At 47.9% G+C, this 15,651-nt stretch overlaps 5 protein-coding genes across 5 annotated transcripts; 2 read left to right on the top strand and 3 right to left on the bottom strand.

The window, feature by feature from the left end:
* Positions 1-440: 440 nt before the first annotated feature.
* Positions 441-837, top strand: N7462_010787 (uncharacterized protein; the record flags this gene model as incomplete). The annotated part of the gene is given in 2 exon segments (XM_057082501.1): positions 441-637; positions 651-837. The coding sequence occupies 2 exon segments, from the start codon at positions 441-443 to the stop codon at positions 835-837; spliced, it is 384 nt and encodes a 127-aa protein (XP_056929541.1).
* A 717-nt stretch (positions 838-1,554) lies between these two features.
* On the bottom strand, positions 1,555-2,811 carry N7462_010786 (BSD domain-containing protein; the record flags this gene model as incomplete). The annotated part of the gene is made up of 2 exons (XM_057082500.1): positions 1,555-1,841; positions 1,899-2,811. 2 exons carry the CDS (start codon positions 2,809-2,811, stop codon positions 1,555-1,557), a joined length of 1,200 nt encoding a protein of 399 aa, XP_056929540.1.
* A 275-nt stretch (positions 2,812-3,086) lies between these two features.
* Positions 3,087-5,099, bottom strand: N7462_010785 (uncharacterized protein; the record flags this gene model as incomplete). The annotated part of the gene is made up of 1 exon (XM_057082499.1): positions 3,087-5,099. One exon carries the CDS (start codon positions 5,097-5,099, stop codon positions 3,087-3,089), a length of 2,013 nt encoding a protein of 670 aa, XP_056929539.1.
* A 208-nt stretch (positions 5,100-5,307) lies between these two features.
* N7462_010784 (uncharacterized protein) lies at positions 5,308-8,421 on the bottom strand (the record flags this gene model as incomplete). The annotated part of the gene is made up of 4 exons (XM_057082498.1): positions 5,308-7,103; positions 7,160-7,517; positions 7,572-7,775; positions 7,843-8,421. 4 exons carry the CDS (start codon positions 8,419-8,421, stop codon positions 5,308-5,310), a joined length of 2,937 nt encoding a protein of 978 aa, XP_056929538.1.
* A 751-nt stretch (positions 8,422-9,172) lies between these two features.
* Positions 9,173-10,545, top strand: N7462_010783 (putative pyruvate dehydrogenase E1 component alpha subunit; the record flags this gene model as incomplete). The annotated part of the gene is made up of 4 exons (XM_057082497.1): positions 9,173-9,292; positions 9,344-9,477; positions 9,533-9,987; positions 10,046-10,545. 4 exons carry the CDS (start codon positions 9,173-9,175, stop codon positions 10,543-10,545), a joined length of 1,209 nt encoding a protein of 402 aa, XP_056929537.1.
* Between the last annotated feature and the right edge of the window lie 5,106 nt (positions 10,546-15,651).

The raw sequence follows: 15,651 nt of genomic DNA, 5'->3' as shown, positions 1-15,651 counted from the left end.
GTTATTCTCGAGTTACTATATGCAGGAATACAATCCACTGATTCTGTACTGATCTAATCATTGTTGTTTTTTAGGTTGGATCTACCGATGGTAAACCCTAAATACTGTGCTTTCCTATTTCGGCGCGGCCTGAGGTGATATGTAAATGATGTCCTCACAGTTCACTTTCGGCACTCAGATCACAGTATGTAAGATGAATAATGACGGCAAGCTCAGAAGAAAACCTTATATCTAGTCTATCTAGATATTCTAGAAACCTACTCTCGTAAATCACTTGTTTAAATAGAGCCATGGGGAGCTTTGATTCAGGTAAAGCATTTTCTTGGTCCTATGATAGGAGCGTGCTCCTCTCTCATAATCATCAATGTCCCCGAAAATCGTTCCTTGGCTTTCTTCTCGCTGAAAATGATTTACGAGAGCTTGTACAGCGCGAAGAGATGATGGAAACCAAGGTCAAAGGGTTGCAAAAAGCCGCCAATATTGAACTTGAGAACTCTAGGCTTGAAGAGGCAACTCAGGAACTTGAGAAGATCCGAGCGCAGTTGCCTCGCAAAGAATATGCATTTTACCGCACGGTATCGATGTTCGGTCCTTATATGAAGTCTCATTATCATCTTCTAAGACAAATCCCTACATGGTATATGCGCCAGGAGCTGGTTGAGGATTGTTCAGATCAACTTGGATGTTGCAGTCGATACTGTAGTTGTTGCAAGCAAAGATCTATTTCAAAAAGAAAAAATGGCAAGGGTCATTGCACCACAGAGTGTTCGTGCTGTGCAACATATCGAGGCTTTGACCTCCCCGAAGAAGAGAAAGAAGACATCAAGAAAGACTTGAAACTCAGGCTGGAAGACGATGATTTAGTATACATACTTTTGCTTGCGAATACTTTCATCATGCCGCTGAAATCGCCGCCCGTGCCCGCGCCTGCGCCTTTAAGGTCCTGGTGGAAGCGAACACCTCAGAGGGCTCAAAAGGGACACCAATGACTGGCTGATTCTCTTGATGATAGCATTGATGAATGCCGCACGGATCCTAGTTCCCACGCTTTGGCTGTTCGACCTATTGCTGGCTACCAAGGCATATATGATAAGGCCCATGGTTTGAGAGAATATCGTCACGCTCTATCTTATTCCGTCTACTATTACTTCTTCTAGCCATTGTCTAGTTTTGTATCATGTTTAATTCAGGGTAGGGCTTCGCAATAAGTCCATTCAACGAAAGAAATATGTAAAGAGCAAACAATGTGCAAATCCACGTCCACGAAGAAGAAAAAGGAGCAGTCAATACAGACATGCCATCGATCGCTGAAGCCAAGATAAAAAATAGCAGAAACAATGATTTAAGAGATGAATAAGTCCCGATAACGCCAAAACAAACCAGGAGGCATAGCCTAGAAACTCCGACAAATCAAGTGACGCAAAAACCACGACCGAGTCAACCGGTCATTTTTTTTGCCCTGGAAAGACAAGACCAGGCTAGTCTCAGGGAATCACCCAGCGAACCCAATGTGAAAAGTTTTCTATAGACTCTCTGGGTTTGTAGTGGGAAATTTTATTCCCAGTCCTCGTCACTTTCGTCCGCCTTGGTATCAGTGGCCGAACTCTTCTCCTTAGGGCTACCAGGAGCCCTGCTAGCGGTTCCGCTCACGACATCGTAGCTTGATTCGCTGTCCGCCTGGGATTGCTGGTCATTGGATCGGCGAGGTTCCGGCTTCTGGGCGTCATTGCTAAGGGCAGATTCCTGGTTGCGAGCGCGAACCTGGGGAGTGGAAGGAGAATCTTGCTCCGAGTCAGAGTCATCATCCCAGCCAACTTCTTCCTCTTGCTCAACATTGGCACCTGATGTCACAAGTCACATTAGAACATTCGTCATAGAAAATGAAAGTTGAAACATACCTTTGAGGAGTTCTTTTCGCTTCATTTCTTCAGTTTCAATGACTAGGCGCAAGAAATAGTACCGGGTCCAGAACTCTGCATACTCAACCTTCTCCGGCACAAGTTTCTCCTTGGCCGACCGCAGATCGGGGTACTTATCCAAATCCGAAGCAATATTGTCTGTTTTGCTCTCAACATTGAAGTCTTGCTTGAAATCCGGGAACTTCTCACTGACGGGGTCTTTGGTGAAACTCTCCAGGTTGGAATGGATAACGTGGAGCTGTGCTTCAAATCGGGTGGCATGGATGACTCTCTTGCCCTCAGCATCCTTACTTTCGAAGAGAAGCTTTCCCGATTCATCAGACTCAGGGGGCACTATACTGACAGCATCGCGGAGCTTCTGACTGATATTCAGGCCAAACCGCATTATAGCTTCATCTGCCGCCTCCTCGGCCTTTTCGATCTCTTTGAGCCGTCGGGCTGCTTCGGCCTTGAACCGGGAAATGAATCCCTCTCCGCTGGAACCAGCAGTCTGTTCCTGTCCCTTAGACTCTCCTTCAGTCGATGCTGTCGGTGTCGCGACTTCTTCTTTTTGTCCTTCGCCGCCACCGGACAAGGTCGCTGTGCTCAGAGAGAGCCCCTTCGTCCGATCCACGATGCTGTCCCGCAAATCGGAGAATCCCTTCACAGCCTCCTCGCTAGCAGCCGCATATTCTTGTTGAGCACTTTCGTAGTAACTTTCACCCTGCTTGCGAACGTTATCCCAGAGTCCGCCGATTCGGGTACCCCACGGGCTGGCGGAGAAGGCGCGGAAGGTTTCTTGAAGCTCGTTGTTGAGGTTGATGTTCGATTTCTCGGTATTAGATTCGGAGGAGTCCTCGTGCTTGTTAGAGTTGAGGATCTCCTCCTGGATGTGATCATATGCGATATCCATGGCGAGGGTGGAGGTTGGAGGTCTCCGAGTGAAACAACAATAATTGAGGTCACACCTCCGCGTTCGTCGACGGCCCGACCGCCCCGCTCGTCCCGTGCTTTCACAGGATTCACGCAACAAACATCAGGATCGACACAGCCATGCATACGAGAATCTGAGGATGCATCAAGATCTGAAGAGGACTTGAGAGATAAAAAGATAATAAAATCATATAATGACATATTGTTCGTCTAGTGTCATAAGTTCATAAAATTATTGGGACCGTCTCACAGATATCACTGGTCAGGTAAACTATAGGGTTCTCCCACGCTATCTTGGGTCTCCATCCAAAAATTGGGTAGAGGAATGCTCTCCATCACACTTGAAGTCAGAAGCTGGCTGCGCGACAAAATCCTGGCGGCTGCATTCTGACTACGGTCAACCGGCTGAGATGACTCGACTTGTACCACCGACTCAAGGGGCCGGGGTCGCTGGAAGACAACCTCGCTAGATTCAAGACTGTTGTCTTGTTCACGAACTGGCGAGGATTCTGGTACGACTTCAATCTGGGTCGCATCTTGTGTTTCCATTGGTATCTGTGATGATATAATTTGTTGTTGAGAAGGATTTGGAAATCCAGGTTTCGGATATTGGGTGCTTTCCTCGATAGGAAATAACTCAGACAGCCTTTGGGTGTTCAGCGTCGGGATAGGTTCGTGTGGAAATTGAGTCGCCGGTTGTAACCTTTGATAGAACATCGAAGCATCTGACATAGGCGCCTCGGAGAGAGGGCCAGAGTCGAGGTCTACAGATGGTAGGACGCCTGGCGCTGGGAGCGGAAGATCTTGGGAATCGTCATCACTCGGATCTTCTGGGCCACCATGAGCGGGTTGTGAGTCCATTTCGTGGGATTTTTGCAGTTGAACATTTGTTCTTGGATCATTGCCAGACTCATTGTCTGAATCCCCGTCATCCGTGTCTGCATCCGTTTCGTACACCACCATTCTCTCCTTCTGTTTGCGTCCAGGCCTTCTTTGTTTGTCATCAGATGGAGTTTCAGTGTCCGTGTATGTAGTGACCGGTCTTTGTAGAGATACCTTCTCTTTAGGCGGAGGCGGATGATGGTCTGTGAAGGTCTGTTCGCTGTGTCGACTGGGCGTTGGGGTTTGATGATGTGCATCTTCTTGTTCTTGTGGGTTCTCAGTCATTGACTCTAATCTGGGCGTCTCCTCGTTGATAGAGGCTGCAGGTATTTCATTCAGATCACATAGAACCCTCTTATGCGGTGAACGTGTCGCGCTGCGAAATTGGGATGATGTGATGATGGCTAATCCCGGGCTTTCGGGTGACTGCGATGAAGGAATTTCGAGTCTTCGGGTTTTCCGTGGCGTCGCCAGTAGACCCAGTCTTCTTCCGTCATGTAAACTATGCTCTTCTCCGGTAGTTTGGCCATCACCCGACTGGGAAATCGGTTCGCCTGTGGAAAGATCCACTTCGGCTTCGAAGATTGTGCGATGACACTTGGAGACCGGGAGAGGCTTGTGATCATTTTCCTCATTCTCAAATTTCTGTACTTTCGGCACATGTTGGTCAGAATCCGGAGACTTATTTTGAGCAATCGACAGTATATATCCCATGTTCACGTCATCATCATCATCATCATCATCATCATCATCAATGGTTATGTAACGCCGTACAAAGTCCATTTGCGTCAGAGTTTTGTCGCGCTTCGCAGAGGACTTCTCTGTGGATTTTCTTTTCCCCCGACCACTCGAGGCCGCTCTCGCTGGCTGGATTTTCTTAAAACGGCAGCCCCGCTCAGATGTCGAGTTGTTCAAACCAGCACTCTTCCTCCGTCGGTTCGGGTAGTCATCATTGATTCCCGATTTCAACAAGTTTGCACGAGTCCTCAAAGAGGACTGATTTTCGATATCGTCGTCGGAGTCACCGTCTATTTCCACAGGTTCAATTGTATCATCTGGATTTTTGAGTGGTCCATACTCTTCGATATAATCAAGTTGATCATCGTCTGAGCGGGAAGTAGTTTGGGTGACAAAGTCGATTTGAGTTAAAGTCGACTGGGCTAGATTGGAGTTTGGAAAAGACTTTCTTTTCGATGGCCGCGTAGATGTCAATAATGCTGGGGACGCTCTTTTCTTCGATGTTGAACTCTTCGAAGCTCTGGATACCGTCGAGGAGCCGGGTCTTTGCGGGGTTTTAAGGTCTTGGGATGATTTGGACGGTATGGGCTTCCGATGGTGGTTCATCGCAACTTTTCTGGTAGAAGCATGAGGTTGACAGACAGACATTGACGAGAACAAAGCTCATAACGTTCAGGAAGCCGTGCCTCGGGCGCCGCGTCGACGCGTCGGTCAACCACGAGGTCACGTGGCTAATTAGATCCATGAAGGACCACCCAGGTTGAGGCTGTCTGAGAATTTGAAACCAGAATTCATTTATCTCTACTTTATTTATTGTGAAGCTGCCCAAATTTAACCTGCCAACTATGTATGCGATCTACATTAGCCACTCTGGGATAGCATCCTTATCCTCAGGATCCTCCGATAGTAGAGAACCTTTTTCAAGATCGCTATCAGAGTCGGACACAACAATCGGCACATTTTGAGACACTTGTTGCGGAGATGGCGGTCTAGAAACAATGCCAACACTGGTGGTTTTGGACCCTCCATTATTTGATGAGTCAATTGTAATTGGAGCCTTTTCAGATGACCCCTCTAGCTCGCTGATGGCATGTTGCATGTCAGTTGGTTGCTCCTTGGTCATTGAGCTTGATTCCTTTGGCACCACAACTAATTCGTAGCGAGGTTTGTTGTGATCTTTCCACTTCTTCAATGGTCTGTTTGATGTCGAAGTAGAGGTCTGTGTCAATGATATACCTTGGTCTGTCGCGTCATTGGCAATAACTTCTTCTTCCGGAACAAAGCCACCTCCATCTCCTGGGACAAAGGTTTCCTTAGTATTTTCCTCATAGGCAAGTCCGTTGCCTTCTTTCAGAATAGGAACACCTTCTTCTGCAATGAATCCCCCGCCAAAATCATCTTCACCCCCGGTCTCGGTCTGTTGTCTCTCTCGAATCTCAGATCGGGAGCTTTGCGATAGTTGATTTGAATCTGGAAAGAACCCTCCACCTTCAAATTCTTCTAGTGGGTCATTCATCATCTCAGTATTGGTTGCATCGCCCATTTCCTCATCCTCGTCCGCATACGCCTTTACCCTTTCAGCAATCCTGAGTTTAACCAGGAACAGTCGCCAGAGCCGAAGGGTTTCCGCTGTCCTTGCTTCAAGCGCCGCTTGCTGCTTATCATTTGCAATTCCTTGCAAAACCTCCTCAAGAGCTTCTTGGTATTCAAGAGCAATTACAATTCCTCCAAAAATTGCCGTTCCACGGCGGCCTTTGAAATCAAACCCTGTGACAGCATCTGCATAATCGATTCCGAGTATTCGTGCGGCCCGAGATGCATCCGGTCGCTTGATATGGACTGCCCCAGGCGGGACCATGCTGGGAACGTATATGTCCAGATTCCCATATCCATTCTTTGGGATTCTTCCTTGGACTACTGGAGGGGGTTGATATATTTCAGTTTGGTATTCGGCATAGAGGGCAGTGTGTTCTGGCTCAGCCTCATCGTCATCGCTCGCGAACCCGCTTTTGGGTCGTGCTGCTGGGACATGCTTCAATGGCTGTTCTCCCACCTTGACATCCCGTCCCAAACGATACCACTTGTCCGCACTTCGGACGACATGCACATCGGAGCGACGATAGACGGGGTCGAGATTATCGCTCTTAGATGTCGATTTACTGAGACCCACATGCCCAATCACACGCTTCGGAAATATCACCTCATTGCGACGCAAATGCCTATCGAGTGCATAAACAGGGTGGTCTTTGAAGTCTTGAATGTTCCGTGGCATGGGCTCAGCAGCAGATTTAGAGGTGAGTTCGCTGATCTCTGCTTCATCGCGATCGTCAAGAAAAGGTTTTTCGTAGACATTCAATGCTTTGTTCCACCATTCCTCTCCGTTGCGCGTTGTCTCGACACGGCTTTTACGGGTCTTCGCATTAAAGGCCTTCGCATAGCGCCGAGTGACATCTCTCGCAGAAGCATCATCTTCGAATGCAACCACATAAGCCATACTATTGTATGGATCGCTTGCGGGGGGTTCGAATTTAGATGGCTTTGCCAGAGATTTGGTCACTAGAGGATCAATTGGGACCCATTTCTGTACAGCTTCATTGAAGGCCTCTACCCAAAAGGCAGGGTACGATGATTCTCGGAGTGTAGGGAGGGAGCCTTTAGAGAGTCAGTCCCTATCAAGTTCAAGGACCGAGATTATGCGGATCACAAACCTAATCGTACAGATGCTTGAGCAGGCCGAGTGGTAAACTGTGGGCGCCCAATCCGCCTTTTTCTGGTCGGAGTTAATGGGGCTCCAGATGCCTTCCGCCGCTCATCGGTAGATGTTTCATGATCATCCGAAGAAACAACAATGTACTGCGGGGCCATTTTTGATGGTGTCATATCCTTGACTGTGCCAGAGAACGGTAGAGTCTGTAGGGAGCATACAAGCCTGGCCTCAACCGCAACAGCACGTAGTAGGGAGCAAAAAAGCATGGCTCCAAAGTCTCGAGACCCCTGCATGATCTTGGCTTGCGATAGAAAATCCTCTTTGGATAAAAAGACTTCTGCATCCGACATGATAGATTGCTATAGGGTCAAATCAGAAAAGTCACTATTGAAGAGTGTATCAAGCAAGCCTACAATCCTTTGCCTTAGCTGTGTCTGGTCTTCAGCCCAGTGAGCACGCTTTAGTCCAGGCTTTGTGACCTGGAACCTTCGATTGAAAATATCACCAGCTTGATTAAGACCATCGATAAATGTTGTGGAACGAGTAAATTGTGGTTTGGTCTCATCCGGGTTCAAAAGTGCAACGACTCTTTTGTGAAGCATTTGTTTCAAGAAACGCTACTTGTTTGTTAGTTGTTGGGCATAGATCAGCTATTTACAATCACATCACATCTAAGTAGCTTACCTGCAGCTTATCATCATTGCACCATCGATTCCTTAGATTCACATGTGCAAGCAGACAAAGAAGGTGAGCCTTATGGATATCTAGACGTAGATTTTTTTCTGCTACCGTGACAGGTTTGCGCCTTTGCATGGTTTTTTTGGTTTTCTCTGGTTTTTGGTCCAAGGTAATTTGGAGGGTTTCCTCATTTCCCTGAGTGGCCAGAGTGCTGCTTGCTGGTCCGGCTGCAGGTTGCATGATGTTAACATCCTCCCACTCAACATCGGATTCCTCTGACACAGTTGAATCGTAGATGGTTTGCACATTTTCAGTGGCATCTGCGTTTGTAGTAACAGAGTTGTCTTGTACCAGTGATGAGGGATCTACCGGAATGGCCTTCGTATTGATGCCTCTAGTCTCGCCAACTTTACGTCGCTTAATCGGCCTCTCCAAATGAAACTGCTCAGGGTCTCGAGCTTCTGCTTCTTCCAGCATCTCTTGATAGACTTCGGGGATTCGGTCTTCTTGTAGCACCTGGCGCTTGAGCTGACGACCATGAGCTGCTCTGCCCCGGGTGGGCCGGGCAGGAGACTGGCGTGTCATGCCTGAGCAATGTGAGTTGCATCAAGGAAGTAGCAGCTTGTTTCGCGATTAAACCAAAAGCTAGGCGCGTCAAAAGTGACGCGTAACCTGATTTTGAAGATAAACACTCGAATATCCCATGTGTCTGAAGGAATTCTGATTCTGGTTTCTAAGCGAAACAGTGCAGATGAGACTCTATGAAGCCTGCGCTGAGAGATTTGTTGAAGGGTTCAATTCCATGCTGATAGGTCACCTGGTGCGTCATCGCGGAATCACGTTTATCCGACCGCAATTGGGATCTATTGGGTCCGCCTGAAGATGAATGAATACGAACAAGTCTGCTATGACAGAACACAGACAGGAGCAATATTTGCAATTTACATCAAGGCGCTTTTTGCAATCTGGATTGCAGATGAATCAGGAATCAATGAGACCAGAGCTTTTACTCGCACACCTATAAGCTTTACAGCTTTCCAAGCGGGCGGGTTGTAGATACATCTTTACAAACTTGTACATCGAAAGCAACGTAGGGCTCGAGATTGTTTCGACTATGCACATATCATCCACTTGATGTTTCTTTGCTATGCCACGTTGTATGAATTAATTATGTCAAAGCCATAACAAGAATTCCATAAACTCCCGACAAGGTATGAATTCATGGTTGCGTCATAACGTTAATTAACCCAGTCGGGCACCTCAAGAATTTGAAGAGACACACAGAGAGAATTTCAATTTATCAAAAAAGCTAGTTAGATTTCAAGAATTACTCGATATGATGAGGACATGTTTAATGGCCCTGAACCTTCAAGGACCCAAGGTCTTATCTCAACTGAAACACTTATACAGCTCTCGCGGTTTTGCGGAGATCACAGGCTTAAAGGATCTACCAACGGTACAAGTGTTCTCCTGAGCCTCCAATCACTACGACTAAATTCTTTAATAGGATGAAAAAGCGCCCCTACAGGCCCCCATTCCGGAAACAAGTTTCCAGACTTATCATCTTGATTCACCACCGCTCTACCTGCAGACTACGAAAGGCCAGCTGAAAAAATTGTACCGAGATATGATTACTATAAAGTGAGCTCAATAGAACGTGAAATCATGAAAAAGCTCAGGCTGAACCAACAGTTAGTCGTCTGGAAATTGCTGCAGATAATTTGTACAAGCAGAGAAAAATCCGGGGCTTTTGTCACCTATCCACAGGACAGGAGGCCGTTGCAGTGGGAATCGAGCATGCGATCAGCCGAGAAGATAATCTGATAACAGCGTACCGGTCTCATGGGTTTACCCTGATGCGAGGCGGTACCATCAAGTCGATTCTAGGAGAGCTTCTCGGTCGGCGGGACGGCATCGCACATGGAAAGGGCGGATCGATGCACATGTTCGCCCCGAATTTCTTCGGAGGGAACGGCATTGTTGGCGCAAGTGTTCCTTTGGGGGCCGGCATTGCATTTGCTCAGCAGTACTGGGATACGAACAGGGTCACCATCAATCTATATGGAGACGGGGCGGCGAACCAGGGCCAAGTGCATGAGGCTTTTAATATCGCGGGTTTATGGAATCTCCCTGTGATTTTCGGTTGCGAGAGTATGTGCACATGTGCGACATTATGGTTTTTTTCTATACCACTGACAAGTAATACAAGATAACAAATATGGAATGGGGACATCTGCTGAAAGAGCTTCCGCGATGACAGAATTCTACAAGCGTGGCCACCATATCCCAGGCTTAAGGATCAATGGGATGGATGTTCTGGCAGTATTGGCTGCAGTGAGACATGGAAGAGAGTACGTGAAAGCTGGAAAAGGCCCACTTCTACATGAATATGTCACCTATCGGTATTCTGGACACTCTATGTCTGATCCAGGAGTAGCATATCGAACCCGCGAGGAACTGAAAAAGGAGAGATTGAACAATCCTATCAGCAATTTAAGGAGAACATTGTTAGACTGGGCTGTCTTCACAGAGGAGGAAGCAAAGGCAATCGAGAAGGATGTGCGGTCGACTGTAAGTCATGAAACGAAGCTAGCCGAGGAAATGCCTGTTCCAGATACTCGACTGGACACGTTGTTTCAGGACATTTATGTGCCAGGAAGTGAACCTCCTCAAAGACGTGGAAGAACTGTTGATGAAACACGTTATTAGAGATGCATAATGAATCTCAAGGGTTTCTCAAATTCAGAAGAAAATTGATGCAGGTTCCTCTATCCGACAGAAATGACTCACTCGTCGTAGAAAAATCCCACCGACCCACAAGGACCTCTCTCCGGGCAGCGAGATTCACATAAATAGCTTCAACGAGACAACTGATACTCTGGAATAAACCAGTGACACGACGCCCTCCTCTAAGGGAATGCGCCTCTGACATACGTGTCTTATCTATACTGATTAATTTCAACCTAGACAGAGGAGCAGCCGGGATACTAAGTTGCTCTCAATTGATCATATTTTGACCCATTGGAAACAGAAGCATATTCGCTTTACACGGATATTCGTGCTCAAACAAGGTATGTGTCTACTGGTCCTGGAGGGGTTGAGATGATCAACCAAGTCTTACATTCAGGCAGACATGAAAAATCTAGACAAGTGGCCCGCGTAGGAAACTAAAACATCACCAAACAAGCCCTTTTTTCTGAATGCTGAATACGTCGGATTACAACGCAAAAATTTATCCGGGTTATGTCCGTACCAAGGAACGAGGAGGATGGTGTATGACTTCCAGGATGTCTGCCCCAAATCATCATACCAAAGTGATTCTCAATGTATGGATACGATGGATACGATGGATACAAGGATTAGAGGTCTGCTCTTGAAACACAACCTTAATATAGATTGAAATAGTTAGAGCTGAATCATGACAAATACCTCCCTCTCGTATCTTTCCCTTATTAGGTTCGAAGACATTGTAGAGCCGCCGCGTGCCCCTCTCTCCCAACTTTTCAAGTGGGTCTCGAGGAGGTTCTTGTGCTGATCTGCAAAAAGAGCACCGAGCAGATGTCATTGGCGGGCCCGATGGGTTGTCTACTGGCGTAGACGCGTCTGATCTACAGCACTTTTTGGTTCCATGCAGTTGGCAGCGAGTGACCCGTGTCATCCATGCAGGCCCTAAAAATCGCGTACTCAATGGAACGGATTGGTCTAGGCCTCCACTTGAGGGGCAATTCCGTTCGTGATAGAGTTCCGCATTGCGAACAATTCCAAATACCTTTGATTTTCCTCCAAAATGGGGGCCGTTTGGTCCATCTCTTTATCCACGATTTGCTTGTTAATAATCGTGCCATCCTACCAGAAGCCAGAATCGACTCTACCAAGTTGCTGCCTTATGGCTTGTACTGGAACGTGCGATTAGCCGAGACAGCTATGTCCCGCGTCGGCGGGACTTTTTGGGCTGATCGCCTTCAAGATTCATCCTTCCCTAACATGATTAGGATTCGGTGCTCTACGTTTTGGTTTTAATTTTTTGGTTTGTTTTTGTTTTTCTTTCATACCGCCAGAATTTCGCCTTAGTCGGTAATTTTTAAATTTCGGTGTTGAGTTTGAATGCCTTTAATCTATCTTAGCCCCATTTTTATTGTGCCCAGGAGGGATGTCTGTGGACGGAATGATTTCTCAGCCAATCGCATAGAGTTTCGTGGGGAAGGGTATTTGTCACTAGGAAGCGGTCTGGCCGGCTGGATTCTGGTGCGTTTGGGGCATGAGCCACGTCGCCTTGTAGTCTTGGATTTCGCAGCTTGAGATGACCACGGACAAGCTTGCACGTTCGGCCGGAGTGTCCTTTCTCCTCGGAGCTAAATGAATGAACAGAGGAGGGGTAAGGGGCTTAGCCACCAAACCCGAGGACCAAACAAAAAGGTCAAAAAAGGTTGATAGATGATAAATTGCTATGCCATGGCATCGTCGCTATACTTGGTAGAAGTTGTAGACATGTTATACCTAAAGATCTGGGGGCTTTTAGGACCTCTCGTAATTCCGGTGCCTAGAATTGAGGACTGAGCTGTATATTCAGAACGAGATGGTGAGTTCAATATCGATTCCCATTTCTTTAGGTTCCTACTACTCCTTCTGAGCCTCCTTATGATATATGCAGGGCATTCGCTATTGACTGGGGGTTAAGCCTGCAGTGTAACCCAATCAGTTTCGGCGATCCCAGAACATTGTCTTGTAGACAAGATGAATTCATTCGTGGAATTTCCTGATGATCCGGCATGGTTATCGCCGAGCTTCTGGGCTCCTTCGGCCCTGTAGCCTGGTCAATATCGCTTAAGCTCTGTCTCCTATTGTCGACGAACGCCTGGTTCCACTCGGTCTGAAGGCAAATCCAAACCCGGTTCTCCGGCCGGTGGGTTATTGCTTCCTGCTCTTCCAACTCCGTACTCGCAGAAACGAACCTTGCGGGTGAGAGCTTGGGACGCCCCTCAAGCAAGACCCCTCCAGCACCAAACACAACTGCCATCCCCAATCAGCACGGAAATTCTCGGTCGCAACTATCAAGCTAGCCGCCGATTGCATACCAAGAAAAAAAATCAAGGTATCCTGCGCCCCAGGCAAATCGGTGCACACCCCCATCTTATTCAGTTTCTTTGTTAGTTCTTTGGATCGATCGATCGCAACCATCTAAACAAGATATACTTCATTAAGTACCATCGAGCCACTCTCTCGGGATAGACCCCTCCCCCATCTCCAAACTTTGGCTCCTGCGCCGGCGTTACCGACGCTTTGGAACCCGCGACTTTCCCATCAGTCGGGTCGAGGCGACTTGTTTTGACTCGTCCAATTCATAAAGAAGCTGCCGGGGTCCCGGTGAAATGGGAATCCCAACACTATGGCAGCCAGGGCTTTTTTAGGAAATCCTTGCAGGGTTCTATGCCTGCGCAGAGTCGCAATTTCAATTTGCCAATATGCAAGGTTTCTTTTCTGAGCTTGCTCAGCCCGTCGATTTCGGCGACCAGCTTGTTCGCTGCATGTTTCTTTTTTGGCCCCTTGAATTCGGAGAACTCCGAGCACACGGTAAAAAAGAAGCAAGAAAAGACAAAGCGTACTAGTCCTCTAACGGTGAATAGTAACGGTGTAACAATAAATATAGCATATTTCTTTCACCCATAGGACCAACGCAGAAGTGAGATAGGTCACACCCGTAGCTCCTACATATATGGACGCCTATTGCTCACCCGTTGACGTCTGGTTTAGATCGACATCTTTTACCATACAGGAACTGGGCACAATAGTCAGCGGCTGTGTTCATCCAGAGGAATCGGCAATATGGCATGAATACTCTGCAGGTCGTATAAAAATTGAGTCAACAAGATCGGCTCACTATGGGAAGAATTCTCTCGAATCATGCAAATACTACTGTAGACTGGGTGGGGTCGGCCTAAATGCATCGAACCATCCCTCGAAAAGAAACTAAACGAACGTACAGCACGACAGACAATCGGACCACCCGGACCCCCGGAATATTTCCAGCATGCTTCGTGACGCATGTTCCAGTTCCAGATCCGGACCATGGAACCCCTCCTTTCTGCCCTACAGAGCGGCCCAGGCTCCCCTTGGCTTGTCCCCCTTCCCCGCCCCCCGATCGCTGGCTTTTACTCGTGAATGGACGCTGGGATAATTTTTCCCTGGATTTGCTTCCCCCGGGCTGCACTCTAAATCAAGAGCAGGAACTGGAGGAGCTCTCATACTTGACGCATAGCCAATTGTGACCGGAAGAGGACTGAGGGAGCCAACGCAAAACGCCCAGGCGTCCACCAGCCCGCGCCACATCAGACGCTATTTCTGACATATCGACTTATCCACCGCTAATTCTGAATGTGGCAGGAGTCTTGCTCTTAGGCCGGAGTTTCGCGGAGGACCAAGTGTTCGTCCGCAGGACTCTGCGTTTTCCCTTGTGGGAAAGCTCCGGGGTTATCTCATGGGTACAGGTTCGGCCAGTTCTCCACGGATCAGCCAGAACCAGTCAGGACCTTGCCTCTACAACACTAAATTGTTTCTTAGAGAAAAGACACCGAACAGGATAAGGGAACAGATGAGATATGACTCCGAAATTAATTTTTTGAATGAATTTCCCTTGGCACGAGACCCAGGTAACATCGGTAATAATAAGATCTGCACTTAACGGTGCGAAGGACCGAGGCGGTCATGCTATGTATGATTCGCAAAGCCTCTCGCGATCTCTTGCTCGGTATTGCTCGGGTTGTAAGTACGTATTTCCCTGGCAGCTCCACCCGATGGCGTCTTGCCTCCGTTCCCACCAATCGTCACGGAGCTGAAAATTCACAGAGGGTGGTCACTCACGGAAAAAGGTGTTCTCGGCCTGCTCCTCCACTGCTCAATTTAGTATAGTAAGCGAGAAGCATGCATGATTCTGGATGACCATCAAACGGTTTTGCCACAGGTGTGAACGAGGTGAACCCTTTATCATGATGAACACGATTCTTATTTACTCCTACGCCGTTCCGTTCATGACCTTTGTGATGAGTACTCCCGAGGAACTGGCTCGGCTCCTCCTTTTCTGGCCCCTTCCGTCGGCAGAACCGAATAGTCGGGAATTGCCCAGGACCAAGCTGGCCACGCAGGATCACTGCATCCATGTTTGAAATTTGATCTTGTCCTCCCAAGACCCGATTGACAATGGCTTCACTCCGGTCATCATCGCCGAGATCGACCAATGGTTACCCATGCCATGCAGTCGGGAATTTGCAACTAGCCCAGCCACGACCCGCCGCATCCCTGGGGCTGGCATTCGTTCTCCGGGTCCAGCCTCTGTACCCGAGGGGGAGGGAACATCTCAACCGTGAACTGGAGAGGGTCGACAGGGTACTCCATACCTCAGCTTCGTCAAATCATGAAGTAGAACCGATGATTTACATTTCATTTACACTCCTAGTATACTTTTGATCAGTCTTGTTGCTTATGGACATTCACCTCAATTATTGTTTTCCCATTTTCCCATTTTCCCATGTTTCCTATCTTTATTTCCGTTCTTGTTCGCTGAGATGGCGGAGGGGCTAGATCTATGACCCAGTGACGGAGGCAGAGAATTTGACACCCAAAAGTCAGTGACTAATTACTATTAGCCCAGGGGTCTCCCAACATAATAAACCAGAGTAAGCCGCAGTCGGCTTGCTCTGGGGCGCATCGGATCCCATCGACTGCGTTCATCATCAGGGAATGGAATTTTAGAGCATATGAATTCCTGGGACCGTGACTCCGCGGTGCCCCCGATCCCGGTGCCGTGGGACCGGCTAACCA

Source organism: Penicillium macrosclerotiorum (assembly GCF_028827735.1).
Source record: "Penicillium macrosclerotiorum strain IBT 26536 chromosome Unknown utg000010l_segment0_segment0, whole genome shotgun sequence".
Lineage (NCBI taxonomy): Eukaryota > Fungi > Ascomycota > Eurotiomycetes > Eurotiales > Aspergillaceae > Penicillium > Penicillium macrosclerotiorum.
Note: the sequence above shows the minus strand (reverse complement) of the source record. Positions and strands in the feature narration are given on the sequence as shown.